This window comes from Apostichopus japonicus, chromosome 19, assembly GCF_037975245.1.
Source record: "Apostichopus japonicus isolate 1M-3 chromosome 19, ASM3797524v1, whole genome shotgun sequence".
Taxonomy (NCBI): domain Eukaryota; kingdom Metazoa; phylum Echinodermata; class Holothuroidea; order Aspidochirotida; family Stichopodidae; genus Apostichopus; species Apostichopus japonicus.
In genome coordinates this window covers 13,426,362-13,449,978 of record NC_092579.1, presented here as the reverse complement: position 1 = coordinate 13,449,978, position 23,617 = coordinate 13,426,362, and the positions used below count along the sequence as shown (strand labels likewise).

General features: G+C 36.0%; 1 protein-coding gene across 1 annotated transcript; it reads right to left on the bottom strand.

The window, feature by feature from the left end:
- Positions 1–783: 783 nt before the first annotated feature.
- Positions 784–22,642, bottom strand: LOC139960714 (short-chain dehydrogenase/reductase family 42E member 1-like). Its single transcript, XM_071959308.1, has 11 exons — positions 22,231–22,642; positions 17,499–17,667; positions 16,570–16,665; positions 15,368–15,425; positions 14,115–14,230; positions 13,170–13,245; positions 12,436–12,518; positions 7,693–7,830; positions 6,810–6,939; positions 5,961–6,034; positions 784–5,459 (listed from the first exon to the last, which is right to left on the bottom strand). Exons 1-11 carry the CDS (start codon positions 22,278–22,280, stop codon positions 5,235–5,237), a joined length of 1,215 nt encoding a protein of 404 aa, XP_071815409.1. The 5' UTR covers positions 22,281–22,642; the 3' UTR covers positions 784–5,234.
- Between the last annotated feature and the right edge of the window lie 975 nt (positions 22,643–23,617).

The window sequence follows — 23,617 nt, the reverse complement described above, 5'->3', positions numbered from 1 at the left end:
GAAGACTTGAGCAAGTCTAACTTTGACATCATAAAGCCACATACTGTTTGCTTGAATCTTTAATACTTTTCTTATTTATTTATTACAATGTCTATTTTCAAGTAGGCAAGTAGGCATTGCAAATGCTGTACCCAAAGCTTTGGAGAAAAGGATATTAAATATTGAACAAGCTGCGACACATTTATCGAGGACCAAGCTTGAACCACACCCCATCAGGACAAAGTGGAAATAATAGGGCGTGTTCCCTAATCACATGGTCAAATCTTAGGGATTATTTAAGACTCTCTTATACTGAGTAACTCCCTCAAACATTAGCATACTCTTTCCAACAACTATGACAGTTTTCAATTTTTCTCCAGAGCACTTACAACATAAATGTGTAAAATTATGGTCAATACCTCTGTCAAGTGTTGTGATACTAACCAAGGTTTGAAAGGTCATCATTACTGCACCCAAATATGCTAATATTGGTCTCTCATTCTCGTAATTAAAACTGAAAAAGGTTTTTTTTTTTTTACCTCTCTGAGATATGTGATTGTATGATGGAAACACACCTCAATGTATGTGCATAATTATTGAGGTCAAAACCTTACAGAAGATACTGTTGACAACTTGAAGCAATTTTAGTACCCTAAAGAGTCAATACTGCTGACTTTTACAAGGGAAGGTCTTGAAACATGAAAACGATTAAACTACAGTAAATTTGGGTTGCATCAACTCTCCGACATGGCAGTATATGCTGACAACTAAGAAATGAAGGCACACACACGAAATACAAACATATCACATTTCATGTTATATTTTCACCACATTCATATCGATTTATACAACATTCTTGGCAAATGTACAGTCCTACACAACGACAGCATCTTCACAGATACGAGCTGGTCAAGAGATGCTACGATGATAGTTCTTCTTTCACCATCGAATTAAAGACATTCAAGAAATAATATTCAATTGTTACTATATGGTTGCAGACAACAAGAAAAAAGATAAATACATTCCATAATGTTGGTCATATAATCTTGTTCCTAATAATATGCTACGTATATATTTGTATATAAGGGGACATTAACCAACACCAGAGCCATAATATATAAGCAATAGAGAGAAATCAATTTGAACAATTTTTCAGATATTCACTGCACTCAAATTGATCTTTATTGACATCGGATCTAACCAAGTATTAATAACAGCATCTTCACGGGTATAACCCGGTCATCAGATGCTCCACCTGTTAAATTTACTGCCACATCCCATGCAAAACACTCAAACTGTAACATATGATATACATTATGAATAAATACAGACGATAATATAATATGCAATACCAAACCAATGACAATTTCTCTTAGCTAAATATGTATTTCATAAACACTACATTTTGTTGACTTAAATTTATATTTGAAGGAACCCATGAATGGTACATACCCATGCATGGTACATACAGTAAACATACTCTGTTTGAATCACAGTGGCGTTGTCAAGGGGTGGCTTGATGGGGCATGTGCCCTCCCAAGAAAATTGTGCCCCCCCAGATGCGATTTGTAGTGTTAAAAAAAAAAAAATACTCAAACAAAACCTTTTTACAAAGGATAAAACATATTACGTTCATCTTTCAAACTTCTCTCCACCAACTATCACAATAACCAGTTATTTTCTCACTAACAAGGTCACAGAGGCCCCGGCGTGAATTGCTAGTGCTTAAACTTCTCTACTACCTTGCATGAACTTTAAGTTACAATTTTCAACACTCTTATTTAAAAACATTATCAAAGCAATAGGGTTTATTTCCATTTTTTGTATAGCTTTTTTTCTAACTCAATTAAAACTATAAATATCGGACAGACTAAGCCAGAAACTTCTTGAACATAAAGTTACTTCGGGTTGCAAAATATAGCACCAGATTGCATCTAAGGACCCATAGTTAATCAAAAAATTCTCAAAGGCCCTCTCCCCCAGTACGGCATTCACAACTAAACATTGTGCCCCCCTAATTAAGTGCTGTACCCTCCCTGTGCCCCCCCCCCAAGGTTGAAATGTCTGGCAACACCACTGGAATCAAAGCTTAAAGCCCCTGCCTGGGATAATTTTGTTTTTTTTGCCTACCCTTAGCTATGACAAACAAGGTCACCCACATGCAGCTTGATTTAAAAGTCAGTCTCTTCTGTGGAAAAATAGTCACAAGAACCATTTCCCTACATCAGTGATAACTACTTGGAACAACAGAATATTAATCAAAACATGGAGTAATTAAATTATGTAGACACTACAACCAATGACTGTGATTAACATAACAGTCAAGATATCTACTCTGTATAGCTTATACGAGAATATTTCTTATGTCGATTTTAATCACAAAGTATTTAAATTCTGAGAAGCGGGAAGTTGTTCAACTTGTTGAGTTTGTCAAAAACAGATTTGTCCGTTTTCCTGTCAAATTGATGCACTAAACTCAAACTTTTCACAACTTATACTTGACCAAGCTGGACTTATGCCTCCTAGACTATTCTATTTTGCAAAATCAAGATATGTTTCCTAATTTTTATTATCCAGCTCTAACCTCAAACTGTATTCAGTAACAATTAAAATACAAAAGACAAGATACGTATTAAGTCCAATATACGACAACACAAGACAACACCCTGAAAGCACAGGTTTGTTGCAATTCAAGACATGTATAATCACAATTGCTTTTAGGAAACCACAAAACAGCCTCAGATTAAAGCCTTTCTCCAGCCTCCTCATAAACAAAATTCAGCCTTTAAAGTCATGAGTAAAATTTTGGTCTCCTTTTAACTTTAATAACATCTTTAGATTTCTTAAATGTTGCATCAAATCTATTGCAAGTATTTCTTCATACCCTGTTTTAATGAATTCTTGCATATCACTCAACTGTTACAGGAGTTAATGTACACATTACAACATTGACATATGCATGAATTATCTTCATACTAGAGTATCATTCATGATGATCCACACACGTGTGAAACCCACCCACCTTTCACACAGTTGACACTTACTGGTTTGAGAAACAGAACAAAACCCATGAAAGAAAATGTACAAAATATCTCGAAAATATTTTCAATCACTGAGATTTTACACACAATCCATACATTCCCAAAGAAACTTATAAAACTTCCTCATTTAATACCTTTTTGTCATATCTATTAATTCTATATAACAGATATTTGACTAGGCCACCAAGTAGCTTTAAATTATATTGAGCAAAGCAAGCAAGATATGATACAATGGAGAGCTTACCAAAATTATTAAAATTACTCTCATATGGAATAAATAAATAGCATTTTCAACAAAGAAATGATTTCTAGAATTTGCTCACTTTCCTTTTGGCTCTAAAGGCCCTCCCTAGAAGCACACCTACAGTTAGATATGTTATTATTTATTTACGGACTTTCAGAATTTTTCTAAATCCCACGGATTTAATCAAACGATCATTTTGATATAATTGGTAAATGCATTTCAATGATAAGCTGTAGTATAGACGATGTATAAAAAAACGTTAAAACAGAAGAAAATACCTCTCACTATTAAATAGTTCATAGAAGTATTAAGGAGAAAGATGCTTACATGGTCAATAGAAGTATTGCAATAGATTACTAATGCCACCAGTAACAACAACCCGAGTGGTCATGTAATAAAAATGAAATGAAACAATGCACCACATTACCACATTAAAATTAATTTTGAAAACAAACTGGTAAAAAAAAATTCTCAACATATAATCTACTATACAACAGCTAACACAACACTGTCAATTAAAATTCCTCTATCAGCCTCATGATGCCTGATGCATACCACCTACAGTGAACATAGAATACTCCAGGTTCACTGAAAATTTTTAAATAATTAAAACGATGCAGCGATATTTATCCAGCAACTGAAACGAACGTTGGAGAATAATACTTTCAGTTTAATTAAGATATACTTTTTTGCTCCTTATTATTGGTAAATGGAAAGGTATGATGCTTTGTCTTCAAATGTAATCAAAGTAGTATAAATAAAGTGAAAACATTTAGGCGGTTTACTTACTACATGTCAAGAGTGAGAACAAGACAAAATCTATGACAAAGGGTTTTTACCCTTTGTGGTAGAATAGAGGCATTTCTATTGTCTTTTGCCAATATTCTATTGTCTTTTGCCTTTATTCTACCACAAAAGGTTTTAACCCTTTGTGGTAGAATAAAGGCATTTCTATTGTCTTTTGTCAATACGCCAAAAAAAATAAATCACTCATTAAAATGTGGATGGCATTCTTGATGGCACTCTGAATATGAAGGGAAAAAATATGTAATGTGCTTGTATTTTGGGCAGGGTAATTAACAAGTTGTTTTTTTTTAATTCTACATATTGCGTTTTGTTGGATTTGTAACTGGATTTCTGCCATCCTGGGATAAGTCCTCTAAATATTATAACTGTACACCCCCTTAATCTAATTACGACATCACCGTGGTTACAGCCAGTTGCTCTCCATAATTGAGGGTTAAGTCCACTACATAAAAATTGCATACCACAAATTTTCATAGAATGTGGCATTTTTCCTTCCTTTTAATAATAACAAACATTTGCTGTTTATTTATGCCCAATTTCATTGATCGTTTTTCCCGCGTACCGTCTAAAAAGTCACAATTTACAAACGAAAAAGTCGCTTCAATGTTTACAAAAGAGCACTGGATACCTGAGGAAATTTATGACATATGCAATGTATTCAGCTTTAAACTTTACATTTAATCTAGTTTTGTGAGTAATATTCAAGGTATTGTCATTCCAGCACGATAAATATACGCAGCTCCGGAGTTTGAAGAAGAACAATCGTTTATTAAAAAAAGCCTCATCAAAGTCCTGTGAGTAATCGTCCAAAACTGGAGTACAGATGGTGAACCTCAAAAAACCGTTAGTTAGCAAATAACTTACTTTATTATATTGCTGAAATATTTGGGAGCAGAAGAAATTAACGATACTAGAGAAAAGAAAAAATTAAAAAGCATACCATTATTTTTGATAAAGAGAAAGAATTTATGTGCATGATAAACTTCAGTTCATAAAAGACCCTGTAATGTAAATCACATGATATTTGAATGCATTTATATTTGAAAGCACATTCAATCAACATTTACAGTATTTCTCTTCCTGGAGGGCGGTCGGGCCATATTTAGGTGTATCTAGAAAGCTTGCATTACATTGTATATTTATATAAGCCCTACAAGTGCTTTTCACTGTGCTGTGGGTAGAAATGATATTAAGACAGCCGCAAAGAGCAGCCCGATAATGATGGTTACAACCCAGGAAGGGACAAGACTGTCTTTTTCCTTTCGTTGATGTCCCCTGGCCCGATAATATTCTATGGTATCTTCTAAGCCTCTCTCTACTGCCACGAATCCCAGTTGCTTGCGAGCCTTGTCCGGTTTGTAGTGATAAGTCACGCAGACTTGGTACAGCTGACAAATAAAATGAAAGATTTCATCAAGTGAAATGAACTACAACATTAATGAACTGCAAATATACATAAATATATATATATATATATATATAAGTCTATAAGTTTTCATTTTGTCCATCCATCCGTCCGTCCATCCATCTATCTATGCATCTATATATTTATAATTTGAAATTGTAGCGAGTTTGATATATATATATATATATATATATATATATATATATATATATATTTATAATTGAAATTGTAGCGAGTTAGATATATATGTATATATATATATATATATATATATATTGGTATATATATATATATTGATATATATATATTGATATATATATTGATATATATATATATTGATAAATACATATAATATATATATATATATATATATATATTTATATATATATATATATATATATATATATATATCTATATATATAGATATATATATATATACGTATATATATATATTTATATTTATATCACTTCCAAGATTGTGTACCTCTGTTCTTGAGAGGAAAAGGGTAACCTCCATCAGCGGTTTCAACAACTTCTGGAGATGCTCACAAATAAAAGCTGTGGGGAGACAGGCAGAAGAAAGAAAGAAAGAATGATATTAACAAAACAAGTGTATTCTCTTAGAATGAAGATCTTACTTAGATGGGTATGGTGGTAGTCATCTGGTGTCGGTTAAACCTTCCAAAGCATCATAAATTCACCACAAAAAAAAATCATGCTAGCCTGAAATATTTATGGGTTACATATTCTTTCTATTTGAACTACTCGGGATAATAGTCACTTGTCTGTCCTCAGCAACACCTTGGCTCCTACAGAGTATCAGTTTTACACATTCGTTGTTTGGCCACACTGTCACAGTTGTATGTACATTACAAAACAGCCTCTATGCAGGTGTCCATGCACTCTGTAGATGAGACTTTTAGAAATCTTCCAGTATATTTACTCATTATTATCTTCATAGAATTATGTGAGCAAGGTATTTAACTGGATGGCAGCTGTGGTAGTGAGAGACCTCAAAAGTTTCAGGCAAAAAAGGGTCACTTTATGAAAGCATGATTTAATTATCAAGATATTTATATTCTTTTGATCTGTAGCAATTAATGTGTCCGACCACACTGGTGCGCAGTATATACACTTTGAAGGTTCATATATTAAAATGGCAACTGTTATCCCATGAAATTCCTTCAAAATTTTAATCTAATTTTTGACTTATTTACAGTCACCAAAAAAAATGTCCAGATCTTAAAATTCGGTTACGATTAACAAGAGTATGATTAATTGCAAAGGTCACGTGACCTCTGTAAGTTCATTAAAAGCCCACTTGTTTCCTCACCTATTGTTAGAACGACAAAGACTGGTATTATAAGCCTCGGCATCGAGTAACCCATAGCCTCCACGAACTCAGCCATCCATACAAATTGGTTCTGAGGTTTGGGATCTGTGATAATGTAAGCTTCACCTGCCTGAGGTATTAAAAAAAAAAAACACACCATCGTCTGTATTATTTGTGCTAGATGAAATGGATTTGAAAATAGATTTGAAAATGCATACAGCCAGGGTCCATCGCCCACGTGATTTTCTCAAAAGTAGCTATCTGAATGCAAGGTAGTTCAAGAGCAAACATGCCATGTCCTCACCAGACTGACCCAAGTGGGTTCCCACATGTTGCTGCAACCTCTGTATATGACTTTAAATGACTGTAAGAACATGCAAACTCATATGTGGATACAGACACTTCTCAATACATATTTTCCAAAGGCTTGTGTATGGACTTCTTTATTTGTTAATTGATATAAAATATAATGTCGTAGGAGGCAAAGCGTGGTCCGACAATGAAAGGAAAAACGGAGGTACATAAGGTCTACAAAGCTCTAGACCTGTAGCGTAAAGAACTCTATGAACATAATGACTCATTGCTTTTGTACGAACAAATACAGCTAAATAATAGACATATATCTATTAACAATGTCAGGTATACCAAAGAAATGGTTCGTCAAATATGACAACTTGCCACTTTTAACCTGAATGGATATGTGAACAACAGACGACGGGGGGGGGGGGGGGGACTTGTTCTACACAAAGATCTCTGTAATTGTATGCCAAAGATATAGACGATAGTATCTATTGATTTGCGTTTGTGAGCCCAACACCTTCGGTGCAGGATATACAGTAATGAGAGGCACCAATAAAATTATAAGTGTGAACCAAGTACTCACAGAAATGTGGTTTTTATGTTCACAAAGTGCATCAGCGGCCAGAATATGAGCATTGGTAAGGTTATCAATATGAACCCTAGAGGAGAGAATGTCCTTGGAGCCAAAGGTTGCCAGAAAGACTCCTGATTCTAAAGCCAACTGTTGACAGAGAAGAAACAGGTTAGGTTGTGATCGAATCATTCAACATAATTTTAACTATAAGTAATAACTTAAAAAAAGTGCTCACCCATTCTTCAAGGGTATCATAATTAGTGCATTTATCATATTTTGTGCATAATTAGTGCATAATCATAATTAATGCATTTATCATAATTAGAGCAATTAGTGCAAGGGCATTATTACACGCCTGTGGGTCATCTTGCCACCAAAAACATGCACATTATTTCAAACTTTAAAATTTTGATGAGTGATCCAGATAACTATAGTAAAAATATTTTGCTAAGTTTTATATAAGCTTCAAGAAAACCACTACATCAAATCACTCCTTTTCATTAGTTTGTCCATATATCATATACAGGAAATCCTGGGTGTAATGATATTCAACCCCTTATGTTGACATTAATGATCAAGCATTAGGTACCTACACTGTACATTTATAAGTGAGCGTGGAATGTTTTAGTACCTCATTGTTTTCTAGTGGTTATATGTTGCAAGGATGATAGGTGTTGTGAAGTCTGCAAGTAGGGGAAGCAGAAAGCTGTGCTAGGATACATTAGCTGCTCAAGATGTCCTAGGGATTAAAAAGCTGGACTTACTAAGACTTGTAAAGACTTGTTAAAAAGGATTAAAGCAAAGTGAGAAGCCGAGGGTGTACAGTGTTGTGTAGAAGAATATACTGGACGTTGGAAAAGGAAGGCTTGATGTTTTTAGAGATGTAAAAGGAAGCTTTGAGGAATCTTTGCTTTGAGGAATCTGATGTAAGAAACAAAGAGAAGCATGGAATAACTCACTGTGTGCTTAATTTGTTACCCTGAACTACATTAACAATAGGCAAATGCCTAAGAAAAGAGCACATTAAGAAACAAGTATTGTGTGCAAGATAAAAGTCCCATGCAAAAAACAAAAACAAGAGGAAGTACAGTACCATTATTTTTCACTAAGTGCCAAAAATGTTATTACGTGTGAATATCAGGCTATAAAATTATTCCATGATCTGGCTTGCCTTTATCTGTCATGAATGACCAATATACGTTTGTAATCGTGAACAATTCGCATCTGATGTGCTTGTTGTCTCTACTATGATGGAAGCTGGTCAAACAGATAAAACTGGATTCATTCAGGGCCTTTTGACAAATTCAGGGATATTCCAAGAACGGTACATTGGTGCGGGGGCCATTGCCTGTGATACATCTAATATGGGGATGGCATAGGATATCCAGGGACCGTCCCTGGATATCAGTGACCTATGGTGACCTTATCCAAGCATGCAGTAGTCTACACTGATTACCCCAATCAATGCACATAGTAATTATATTACAGTACAGTATTGCAATGCTTACAGCAGGTAATGTAACAACATCTATAAAGGGACTCTAATCAGCAATACAAGAGGAATAAGCACTGTTTGCAACATTTTCATTTTTTTAGTTTTTATTGTTTTTATTTATATTTTTTTAGCCTTTGAAGAAGATCCTACTAGGATCGAAACGTCAGGCCAACTTACTTTTACACATTCTCCTACACAGGCTCTCTAGTGGATAAGCAGTTTGCTAACAGTTTTATTTTATTTGATCATTTTCACCTGACGGAATGTACAAAATACTTTACAAAAAACCTTGTGCATTCTCCCGGCTGTCTGATTGATGTAGACAAAATGACCCTCAAACGTAAACATGTACTGTACCAGTTGAACATGATACCCTTCTTAGTATGTATTGTTTAGTGTTTACTCGCTAATTCTACATAATGTATAACGTATTAAGTGATGCTGTTAATAATGCTGTTTAATATCTGTCTAATTATTTACAACATGCAGGGGTCAACACTATTTACATACAGACTACAACTACGAGTGCACAAAACTAGGTACTTCATGAGTTTCAATAGCTTTGCATTCATAGCATCCTCACTGTTTCTCAAACATACAAACTCACATTGGAAAAGCTGCCGTCGAGTTTTAACCCAGCTTACGTACATGTATGAACAGTGTAGTAACGATCCTTCGTATTCAAATATTTCTTCTTTATCTTTACTGATCTAACAATTTATATGTATTTTAAACAACAACCTTCACCTCCGTCTACAAATATATAGACACTGTTGATGCAACAAACCACCAAACTCTTGAGGGGAATTTATTGAAATATGATATCTGTGCAATGAAAGCTCATCCACACTCTGCTTATCAACACAACAGTTGTAAAACCACAGAGTTTAACCCGACATGTTTATATGGTGTGATTATGTTTTGCTTCGATGTGTTTTATCTTTAATATCAAAATCTGTATTTATTACAGTCACTACTTCCTCTATATATTCAAACAATGCCATGTAATGAACAGTTGTGCACCACATAGGCAAACAAGGCACACTACTATACATGGATATTCTGGACTGATCGGAATTATTACTTGCAAAACCCGTAAAGAAGCCCATGTAATGAACTCAGACAATTCCATCAAAGCTGGCACCCTAACAACTATGCAGTTTATCTTTGATAAATATTTGACTAATAATTTTCATTTGTCAAATTGAGATTTTACAACGATCAAGAAAAGAGATAGCCAAGTTGTTTACCAAGACTGATCTCGATGAGAATAATTATCAGCAGAAGAAGTAGCAAGGTAAACAAATAAAGAGATAAAAAGAGTTCTTAACCAAACATTCAGAGAGTCGATTGCCAGTGACTTGGCTATTAAATTGTAACAACTGGGTATACACTCAATCAACACTCAAGGCATTTACAAAAAAAATTGTTGGACAATGCTGGAAACACATAAAGAGTCATGACAGGTAATGGGCTCTTTTCGATCGGTCAATAGAAAGGACAAAGGTTATGTTAATGCCTTTTGTATGTACTGGCCAAATGCTGAAGAGTTTGTTGCTATGGGTCATGGCAAAATAAGACAATGAATATCCCACAAAATAGGAATATCCAGGCCGGATGGTCAGTTTGAAATATGCTAGATGAAAAGAAATTTGGTTTGACCTGTGCTTTAATATTACAATTTTCTGGACCATGTTAAGTGTCGACATGTTCCCCTACAGAATCAGTCAGCAGAAAAACTATGGCAAGGGACATTAAGGGTATCTGATGAAACATAACTCATATAGACTTCCTATCCAAATATTTGAATAATTGATAACTTGGAAAAATAATTTACATCAAGGAAGGGAGACTTAAATACTGGCTGTATGAAAATGCATAAAAGGTTGTGGACATTATTCTCGTCTTAAGGCATTCGTCAATCGACAGTACTAGTAATTCTACTTAACAGCTAAATGGGTAACAACCTTGTATTTGATGGGCTGTGTCTATCAACAGCCCTACTAGCTCTACATCAGAGTCTGCAAAGTTTACAGCCCACGACCCAAGAGCTTAGATGATGACTGAGCCATCACCCACCAGCTCCTACCCCTCAGAGTCGGAGCTACCCCCACCCCTCAGAGTCAAAGCTACCCCCACCCCTCAGAGTCGGAGCTACCCCTGGGACCCCTCAGAGTCAAAGCTACCACCACTCCTCAGGGTCGGAGCTATCCCCACCCCTCAGAGTCAAAACTTCCCTTACCCCTCAAAGTCAAAACTTGCCCCACCCCTCAGAGTCAAAACTTCCCCCACCCCTCAGAGTCAAAACTTCCCCCACCCCTCAGAGTTAAAGCTACCCCCACCCCAAGTCAAAGCTCAGAATGCATGAAAGTTAGCTTGGACTATGGACTTCATCCTACAAAAATAAATTTATCGATCCAACGTCTGGAAAAGTCTATTTACAAAAGTCTATCGAGAGAACAAATGCATATAACTGGTAGTGAACTGGTATGACACATATCCTTGCGAGGCTGTGTCTATCCACAGAACAAATGCCTATATATACATCATAGCCAAATGGCTAAATATGGTTACCTCTGAAAGATTGTATCCATCACTAAATGCCTCTTAATATGTCCTTGGTATTCCTAAAAAGGAAATCTTGTCTCTCAACACTTACTGACATTGAATTATATAGACATTGAATTATATAGCTTAAACCATGTTGATGGCTATAATGCCCTGTACAAATGGACTTGTTGGTCACATACAGTAAACTAAAACTAAAACAAAACTAAAAAAATTCCTAGCACAGACAAATAGTTAGCCAATGTGTAAGTAGGTGACCCTGTCATGATATATGCTATTGTAATTTATTGAAAACTTGCATGATGACTTTTTAACCTGTTCAACCAGGAACAAAGTCAAAGAATAAAAGAGAATCAAGCCTAGACAATTTGTTTTGTTTTCATCAAGCTACGTACTGAAATTAATGAATAGATTTTTAATTTCATTTTCTATAATACGTGTTTCTTGTGATAAGTAACATATATGTACAAAAGCACAGAATTACACTGTGGAGTAGAGTATTACTGCCCTGAACGACCTTGAAATCAAGAGCCTAAAAAAAAAGAACACTGGCAAAGCTTCAACAAAGATATCATGAAATATATAGGCTTTCTTTTTTATCAAAAAAAAAATTCTAATGATAAATTCTAAAGAAAACCTGACTTAAAAGAGATGACCCACACTAAAGGTTAAATATCTCAATATCGTACCATGACTTGTGGAAATTGCCGTTGCTCTCCTCGGCCATAAATTGCAACAGCTCGACACGCAGAAGAACGAAATGTATGGCCATCTTTAGATAAAAAGATAAGTTGTAAATAGTTCCCTTTGCTGTAAAAATAGCGAGATCAAAAACTGAACCTTACTCATTAAAACAGCTATTCAAGACTTAACAGAAAGCAACCAAGACTGTTAGAAATGAAAAGAAGAACAATATTTCTAGACATTCTAAAGAAAAACATGACAAATTCAAGCACTTGCGTGTGAAGGCACTTACAGTAAAATGTGTGACACTGTCCAAATGAAATAAGTTTTTCTTATTAGTGTTAGCTGTGTTAGGAGTGTTAGCTCAGTGGTTAACGCCGGTGCCTTTCAATCATAAGGTCCCGAGTTCGAGTCACTCCAAGATTAATGTATGTCGTCCAGTTATAGAGTTGTTGACAATTGACAATTTCATGGACGTTAAATATGAATCTAAGAGACTGACTTCGGTCAGCTTGCGGCTTTGATAAGCCAATGATGGCTTCTTCGCGAGTTCCTGCTTGCAGGAGGATCTAATATACATACACATATACATACATATACATATTCCATATGGGGAAGTTGTGTATCGTGGTTTTAAAATCTCTATCAATGACATCACAAAAGTGAGCAAAAAAAAAAAAAATTTTGACAGAATTTTGAGCTGAAAGTTGAGAAAAAGGAGATTTCCTTTGAAGCTAACCTTTAGTTTTCTTCCCTGAGTGAGTCAATATCAGTTGTTCAGCCATACACTTTGTTCTGGAATAATCATCTTTGTGCTGAAAAAAATTGAAGAAGAGAGAATGAAACCAGAAGCCAAGAAAATAGGCCACGTAGATCAAAATATCTTTAACCAGCTTTATGTCCAGTTAAAACAATCCGGGATCCCAGCTTTCATCATGCTGCACCCCCCCCCCCCTTTTTGAACTTTGACATTTGTTGACTCCAAGTCGGCAGATGAACACTGATCTCTTTACAAGGTATCCAGTCCATCAAGTTGCATTTAGAATTTAATATACTACATACAAGGTTTCAGGCTTGGACCTCTGCTTACCTCAAATGACCTTTCATCTTTACAAAAAAGCATCGCATTCATTGTACTCACTAAGATTATTTCACATATCAAGAGTGACATTCTATTCAAGCTTTTACTTCTGGAGTTATATTTACAAAGTTTTCAGACTTTGGCATCTATTGACCTCAAACGACCTTTCATCTCCACAAGAAACAGAAGAGTTCCTGTACTCACTGCGGTAGATTAACGTACCGACTACGAAGCTCAAGCATCATAAAATTCTTGATTTGTCATCTTTACGAGCCAAATATTTACATAATAAAAGTGTTTACATTTTGCAAAGCATATTGGTGATATGACAATCTTAGTTTAATTTTAAAAGCCATGTCTTAACTTCTTTGAAACCCTACTATGATCATGGATGATTCCTTGCATAAATTATATTCAGAGAGCTCTTTTCCGCGAGTGGACAAAGAATTACAAGGAATGCAAAGGTTACAGCTTTGCTCCTATTCACGCTCCAAGGATCACAGATTGAGATACCCACACCTAATTTTTTCTGAAAATATTTTATCTCTAATTTCCAAAAATGATTCGAAATGTCTTTCCCAGAGTGACACAGCGACTGCTCACCTCGTCGAGGGGTATGTAGGGTAGAGACTCATCGCCGTTTTCTATCGGATTACCGTTGAATATGACATTGTGCGTACTCGTGTAGACCATTCTCTCTACATTGTTCTCCAGGCATGCTAGGTATCAAAAAGATAAAAATATTGCAACTTCACAACAAATTCAGGAATAAGAAATAAAACAGAAGAAAACTTGATGCAACCACCATGGACAGGAGACTCTGCTTCAGTAACCTTGCCACTTATTTCTCATTCCATATTAAACTTATTGCAAATCAAATATTAACCGCCAGCATGCCTGCATTGCACTCTGGTATTGCCATTAAAGACATGCCTGAGAAGTCTTAATTTCATCCCCCCCCCCTCCCCCTCTTCAAAAGTGGGCTCTGCCATCCCTACAAAATACTTTGTCTTTTATTGTTTGATAGTTAACTACAAGTAATCATAATATTACTGTGGCTTAATAGGGACAGAGGAAAGATTTTTTTTTTTGACTTTCTAAGTCAAAATTTTGAGATAAAAAGTCAACATTTTGAGATTTGGGGACACTTATTTTATTTTCCTACGTCCCTATTAAGCCACCTTACTATACAGCTGAATTATACCAGTTAAAATGCAAACCAACCATCACCACCTCTGTAGGTGAAACCAATGCTATGCAAATGTGCACATGTAGCATACTGGAACCATCAGACTAGAGAGGGAGGGGGGGGGAGTGCTTTCATTTATGATTCCCTATGATTATTTATGATTTAAATCAGTTAAAAGTGGGGTATTTTTATTCTTGCACTTTCTCTCTGGCCATTCGGTTTACTTTACATTGGTTTCCGACAGCATATTCATAGCCCATAAAAGTTTCATAGACGCTATGTAAGGGAGTTGTATACCCTATACAGAAGTGTGCACTGCGTGATGCCTAGGCCAGCATATATGGTAATTAGTCTACTGCAAAATTTTCCACTTCAGAATTTGATTGTAATTTTGTTGTATTCTAGTTACAGCTTTCATCTTTTGCTTTTTTTTTTTTTTTGGGGGGGGGCGCTTCCGTTGCGCACAAGCCAATGTTTTGTCAGGGGTCATTGTAACTAAGTATTGTGTGTTCCTGTAGAGGTATTTGAAACTGCATGTATTCGTGGAGGACTGTAGGGTTGCAAGTTTTTCTGAGCGGAGGCAAACATTTTAAGACGTTGCGTCCATCGGACAAAAATCCTGGTAAACAATACTGATGGGCACTTCCTGTAGAAGCATGGTGCCAACCTTTTAACAGCTTACTGGTGCCTCCGACATTGACCTCTTCCACTAATTTGGTCCTTCTCTGACAAAAGAGAAGACAGAAATTAATTAGTTTAAGAACAAAAACAACGACAGACAAATACAAGACAAAACAAAACAAACCCTCTGATTGGGGTATTCCCATCTAACAAATTGGTAAAGATTATAATCAGATCAACACAATAGCACATTCATTATGCTTATTAATATTCATAATATTTAGATGAATGCAACACCAGTAATTGTTCCAAAGAGTTACTTGTCATAGTTAACAATGCACCATGTCTTTTCCCTTCATTTTGAGGACTGGACACATGCTAAAAATTTGTCATACAGTGAGTGGCAACATAAACTCACATGCTTTGCTAAGCAAGATAGAGATGTATCGAGAACTATAAAATGGGGAAATGATGGTAAAATTAATTTGTTTATGAAAGAACCATTAGGAAGTCTTCTGCCAGTTAAGCTTGGAATAGAATAACAAATTTGCTATTGGAACCTTTACGTCCTAACCTTCAAGCAGGAAATAACTTGATATACAGTACAGGCTTCACATTGTCTACTCCTAAACAGAAACCTCCATTGTGTACAGTGTAGGTTCTGCTCTTCTTTGTACTGGAACTTGTCATATACAAAACCATTCCAAATTTGTTCAAATTATGTTTCCTACCTTGTTTTTTATCTTCAATTCCGAATGTACCCAAATGCTGTATATACCTGTACTTAACAAGTCAATACCTAATATATAAGCAGCTCTGGATATATCCCTATAAAATTCTGATTGTTTTCACTGTATATTTGCAACTGAATTCTTACAACAGTTCTACACTCTACTACAGTACAGCATTAATCCTATAAATATCATCATTACATGCAGGTGGTATAAATTACAGTAAGTAGAATATTAAGAGATTCACTTGCAAAAAAACAAAACAAAAACAGGGATAATGGTTGGGATGAAGGCTATGTGTACAAACCCAATCTACTGGTTTACTTCACAGTCAGGAATATATCAATTCACCAACCAAGGTCAAGTTTCCTATCCAGATGGACAATATCCCTGACCACCCTACACCCTCCTCCACATTTTCTCATCCCTTTCCCCAAGGCACCTCTTTCCCTTGTACCTATCGGTCAGGAATGATTAAGTGGACTAGCTACTACAATCCATTTTAAGATGTACTTACCATGGCAATGCCAGACATCCCATAGGAAGCAATGTGAAAAACACAATTTACACCAGCACAAGCCTTCATCAGCAACTCCTGGTTCCTAATGTCGCCCTGAAATGACATATCAATCGGTTACCAATTCACTTAAAAATCATGACAAGTCACTTCAAATGCACAATCAATGGTTGACCAGACAATACACTTATTAAACTGTACCATGGGCAAATCTCTTCATGGCCAGCAATTTGAAGGCCAGTATTATTATAAGTAACTGAAGACTATGCTGTAAGCACATAATTGACTGTGCAAAACTTTCAACATTAGATCTCTTACAAGTGTTTCAGCAAGGATCTTCCCTTTTAAGTAACACAAAGATCCTATTTGATACAAAAGAATTAAATGGAGATAATTGTGGGAGGGGCAGGGAGGGGGTGGAGGAAGGAGGTAACGAGGGAAAGTATTGTAAATTATCCACATTTTCTCTGCGTTTACGAACAACGATACTTACCTGTCTCCATTCTACTGTAAATGCACTCAAATCTACCTAGCCTACTAAAGTTGGTAAAATGTTAGCACTGCACCACCCCCAATGATCTAGCTCAGAGTTCTAAGTGAAGTAAATTATTAATCCTTCAAGTTGTACACAATCCTAATAACGTTTAATATTGACATCAATCTAAAGGAAACCAAAATGTATCCACTCAGATTCCATATCATCTTCTTTTGTCCATCTAGCCTCTGGTGGACCAGAAGTCCAGAATGCATGTGCTGAGATACCTTTGCAAACTGTACTAATTTGCATATATGCACCTGACATCTTGGACACTCATCAACGTATTTCAAACTCTTTGTAACTATATACTGTAGGCTACTGTTTCATATATGGAATCTGATAATTAACCATGATCATCTTTTGAGCTATTGTACATTTTAACTTTACCCACCTGAATGAATTTGATAGATGGATCGCAGTCCTCCAGAAGCTCAGTTTTATCCAAAAGAGTGACTTGACCACCTAATAGGTGGAGTGCCCTGCCTAGATGCATTCCAAAACATCCTGCACCACCTGTTACCAAGAAGTGCTTGCCACTGATGGACTGTACATCAAGACCCCTGTTGAAGAGGAAATAAGAAATATGTCACTAAAAACAACAACTTTCTCCTGAGAAGAGTATTTACAGTAAACATGGTTTACATACAGTAGCAGAGAATTCAATCTGTATTTATCCATTTAATTAGTAACAAGTGTCAGACCTGGAAATCATGTTCTGATTTAATGTGTTATCCATGCAAGAAACTTAATATGTTTACACTACAGTATGTGCAGCCATGATAATGTCCACAGACCTCAGTTCATCATATTGGTATTTAACTATCGTGTATGGTATAAAGAATGTAGCTATCTTACTTTACTGATTGTGGATTTCACACTTATTTAACATTTTGAAAATTATCCATCTTTCAAACGACTAAAGTGATTGAAGCAGCTTCTCATGTAGGTCTGTACTACAGTATGTGAGCACTGCAGCACTGTTTAAACAGAAAGTCCTTGTTTTTCAAACAGTTTTATAACTTAGGCCTTACATAACAGCCCTATTATACTGTTAGGCTACACTTCGGCAAGCTTCAATTGAGAATTATTGTGGGTTTTATGTATCATCTTACCGGCACTATACTTCTACTTAAAAGTAGAGGCTCCTTAATTACTTTTACTTAGTTACTCCTTTCCTCCACCCCCTCCACCCCCTCCCCCACCCTCTGATGCAAATGAATATTTATGAAACGTAGTGATACTTAGGCATCATACTGAATTTTGGAGACTAGTCTGCATAATAAATTGCAATTGCTTGTACACTGCAAACAAATGGATGGTGAGGGGAGGTGATAATCTTCAAATTAAATGTGTTTTGACTGAAAGGATAATGTTCTGAGAGAAAAGTATAGAAGAACAGAAGAGGGTCTAGTATGGTCTTCCACACTATACGATAACACTATACGACATAGTAGGATTAATATTCGGCATAACTTTTTTTCTAATAGGGTTGTGAATGTGTGAAACGGTTTGCCTGAGAAAGTTGTACTTGCAAGTAGTGTCACTGGGTTTAAGAATGCTTTGGACAAGCACTTTAAGCATTGTAATCAGGTCTGAGTGTTTCTGTCTTCAGTTTTTTTCCCCCTCTCAATAGGGTCCTTGATGGGGACTTAAGTGTCCCTCCTGATCCTTTCTTTCTACTAAACTAAACTAAAACTATAATGCTAAGTGCATCTACAGTGCTACAAACTTACTTTAATACTCAATAGGAATTGGAACTTTTTTCTCAGAATTTGCTATTTTTCCTCCAGTACATAGACACCTTGGAGTCATTCCACATACATGTCTTATCTACACAACCATTCTTAACAACAAAGTTGAAGGTCAGCAACTTAGTGATCTACTTTATTCTAGACTATAGAAATTAGCATGAATAGATATATTTCATAGATGGCTTCTATTGTTATTGAATTATCTATGCAAAGGATCTATGCAAAGGGATTGGTTGTCTGAAGTGAACAAATTGCAATGTTTGACATTGGCCATACAGTACCTTTCCTATTAGACATTCCCAGCACATAGCAACTCGCAAATCACAAGGCCAAGGGCAATGAAACTCTACTTAACAAGCTATAGAATCTTATATATATAAAGGTTTAATACAAACACAGCCCCAAAGATGCAGGCTGTTTACTGGCTAAATGCCAATGTATTTTGCCATTTGCCAATATATCATAACAAGCACTGGCATATATATATATATATTTCTTCCTGTAGACATTAAGAACATAAAACATGTATGGTAAGTCACTTAACAATCATCAGTGAAAGAATGTGCTTTTTGATTTAATGGCAAACTGCAAAATGCACTGAAATTTAGCCAGTTAAACAGCCTGAATTTCATGGCCTGAACTATGGAGTGGAAAGTCAAGTAGGTTAGAACATTTCAGGAATTGAATAAAGTATAAAACAATACATATAATCTAGCACTGTGAGGAGAATAAAAAAAAATAGTAATATTACTTTTAACTTGAATTTGTCTGGAAAGGAAGTCCTTACAGAGCTAATGCTCTGACTTTTAGAAGACAGAAGAGCTGGTATCCAAGAAAGTTAACTAAATAATCCTTGATGGAACAGTGTCAATTTTAGACAGATGTCATATTTTAACCTTGTATGACTGGAATAGCTGACTACATTCATCAGCAACTCCACTCAACAACACTGCATGCCAGTAATGTTGAAGAGGGCTAAAAAATCTAGCTGGTGGTGTGTTTTTACACTAGGAACCTTATGGCTGTGGGGTGGACATTCTCATATCACGTAGCATCTGACCACTTTCTCAAATTACTTCTAAGCTCAAGGGTTTCTCATCTATCAAAGAGCTCTACACAGCAGCATTGATGGACAAAGTTGTTACAAAACCATTGAAGGAACAGATGTTACCGAACCAAATCCCATATTTCGTAATTTTGCAACGACTCCAGGTACATTAACCGCTGTAACAGAACTACAACCAGAATGTCGCAATGATTGAATGTTCAACGAATTCATAACAGCTACTGGTTCAATATTTACTATAGAGGTCTGTGTCAGTAACTATAGGGTACCAGAAGAACTGACATAAGTTGTGTGGCTCTTCTTTACAGTACAAGAAGCACTGGGCTGACTAGGTATAAATACTGTCAAAGATCTGCTATGTAATTAATACAAAGGGGAATATTAACTTATCTGTTATTTACACCGCACAAGCACAAGCTAAGCACAACAGGCACCTTGCTATACAAACTGTGCAAAGGTGTATGGTATACACATTGTAGACAGAAACCATAGTAATTTTAAATTCTGCTCAAGACAAACTTCTGAGTCTACAAAACTTCTATGTTCACAAAATTTGAACACTAGTTGTTCCCTGTATAGTCCCAGGATTTTGCCTGGAACAAAAAAAATGTACAGGGCAACAAATCAAGACCTGCTTCCACGAAAATGGTGGTTTTCAATGACAAATGCTGTGAGGTCATAAAGGAAAGGCCGAGCTACTGAGGTTTATCAGCTAAACAAGCAGCTGAAGTTATTGACATAAGGTGCTCGACAAATTAACTCTGTGATTAATCCACAAGATCAATAGGCAGAAAAAGATGCCCAGAGTAAGACATGTATGTATGTGACATGTGTCATAAATACTCCACTAACTATTTCAGCTGAAAGGAAGAATGAAATATATTCAGTTGGTGAATATATATGATAGCATGGTTTTGTATCAATTAGCTGGAATGTTGAGTACTTCATGTATATATAGTACCTTATCTGATTAAGCATACATGTTCAACTCAGTTCAAATTTCTTTCTCATAAACTGTGCAAGATTTGTTAACGAACATAGACAGCACCCGAATCTTGAGCAAATTTTTAACTATAGTTCGATCATCCAAGACAGAAATTTCTGTTCGTTGAACTAAGTGCAGCTTCAAATGGTGGTCGACTACTGTAGAACAGTCATTATTCAGATTCCATTGTAACTTATCACCCCGAATAGGTTAAACGATGATTGGTGGCGCATTATGTCACTTTTTCGAGATAATGAAGTAATGCCCAAAAAAGTTGCAGGCATATGATCTTATTGCCCAAAGCTAGTGTTCTTTTCACCAATCCCACAAATCATCCCTATTTTCACCTTTTACACCTTTCCGCCAGATTACTAGGACCGCATTCATGATAAAAATGGTACAGAGCATCACAGATGCTTTGCACGATGCTTGATTAATTGATACAAGCCTTGGATTCAGATGTGAGTCACACTTGTACTTCCATTGTTATACAGTATCCCTATTTAATTTATAGGGGAAAGGTTGCATTTTCCATTGTTACTATGTACATTACAAACATATAGTAAAGTCACAGGACAATTTGTAAATGTAGTACCATCATTAGAGACAATACATTGCAAATTGTACAGTACAGGGCTATATCACATCTGTATGTTAGAGCTATGCAAAATTGCATAATTGTCCTGAATATATTAAGCAGTGGCCAGTCAAAAGTATGTATTAAGTTACTAACACATGGCATTCAACAGATACCTTTGCTATGTTTACAAAACAAGCTTCTATAAATATGAATATTTACACCCTAAAGTTGTTTGTGCTAAATCTTTGTGAGAGGGATCAATTCAGTGGAAAGACATGTATTACCAACATAATTATTGTACCCGAAAGGCTGCACTGATGATTTAGACTGATCATGCATGGTGGCATCAGTTTTTGCAACAACTGGGGCTTCCTTTTCTTGTTGTATGTTTCATTATTGATTCATTACATTCGTAAAAATCCTGAAAGCCCTAGCCTAGACCAGTGTAAACGTTAGCCTATGTTTGTGTAGCTACAAAATCTCTAGTGCAAATTGTTATAGCTATACGTTACCGGCGAATGTACACAGACTGAGGCATACTGCACTAATGAAAGTAACCCTCGTTTTGTTTATAATGCAACGTTTTCTCTAACGTGAAACTTAGGCCTAGGCCAGAGCCGTATACGACTCCGGCCTAGGCCTGTGTCGAATGTTATCATTTGTGAGTCAACAGTAGCCATAAGCGATCAAAAAGACTTCTTAACAAGTTTAATAAGAATATTCAAATGAATAAATATGTACCTGATCAGTTCTCCAGCTCTCTGTACCTGAGCTTCTGCGGCCGACATCATGGCAAGGATCGTAGCACCTGACGGCAAAACTTCAACAAATTGCTGAGCTCACAAGCTTAACATGAACATTATGCCGTGTACTGTACTATTTTGTCGTAAAAGCGCCGGTCATTATCAGCTCCAGTAGAACTGTTTACCAAGTCAACCAGAATACCAAGGTACACAATATCAAGTTACCAGTAGCTGAAAGACAAGATTTCCTTAACCAGCCGCTGTCAATTTGTGTCAAAAGTTACTGAAAAGTATCAATAAGGCGGTAAGTTATCGTGAACGGAGTAAAATGGAGAAGGCCCTTTGTTCATTCAGCCACTTTTTTTTGATAAATATAATCTGAGTATATTGAACAGAATATTAAAAGTACATATCCCACATGGCATGCGTTCTTCTTCTAAAACGCTGGTGGACAGGGGAAACTGAACCGTGGCACAGGAGGCACGCGTTCTCATAGTTTTGTAAGACAAAAAAACCCTCAATTGAGTGCCCCTTTCCACGATTTAGAAGTGCTCCTTTTCAGTTTTTGACAATGAACAGTATCCTTTTCCATGATCATGTTGTAGGCCTAATTAAACAATTAAGGGTCATCATATGCTATGCCATGTGGTTTATGAGAAACAAAAATAATGATATAATAATTTAAAAGGCCTCTGTTGTTGAAAAATGTAAAACACAAATTTAATTTTCCCCTATTTGGAAGGGGGGAAATCAAATTGTTGAAAATTTGCGTTTACGAAATGCAATTACTGAACTGCAAAGAGGGTCCATATTGTCACATGTTCCTAGTCTGGACCTCGAAGCTTGAATCACCCCTCCCCTGCATTGTACCCCATCTTTCACCGTCTCTTACCCGTGGACCGAAACGAATTAATGAAGCTAGTGGATGTGGGTGGTAGCGGCCGAGTCATTATTTTTAAGGTTTCTTTTCACATACTGTGAACATGACTATAACTAACAAAGTTATTCCACGCAATAAAGTCGACTCATCTTTCGATCCCCTCCTGACTCGGACAACACCAACACACGCACCACACTGACTATTGATATTTATACTTTCAATTGGAATCAAGTTACTATCTATAATTGGAAGCCTAGTTATAAACCAAAGTAGAAACAGTGTACATGTATCCTAGCTAGTGGTTATTAGAAGAGATCTAATAAAGAAGAACATTTTGAGAAATAGAAAAATTGAATATCAAATGAAAAAAATTGAATATAGTCTAACAGAGTGGGGTCTGGTGTTAGAGGTGGAAAAAACAGGCCCTGTGTCTGTGTCCTATAACATACCTAATGTAATGCGTTTCAACGTGATGCGGTCGTGCGCCATAGAGGGCGTGATATTA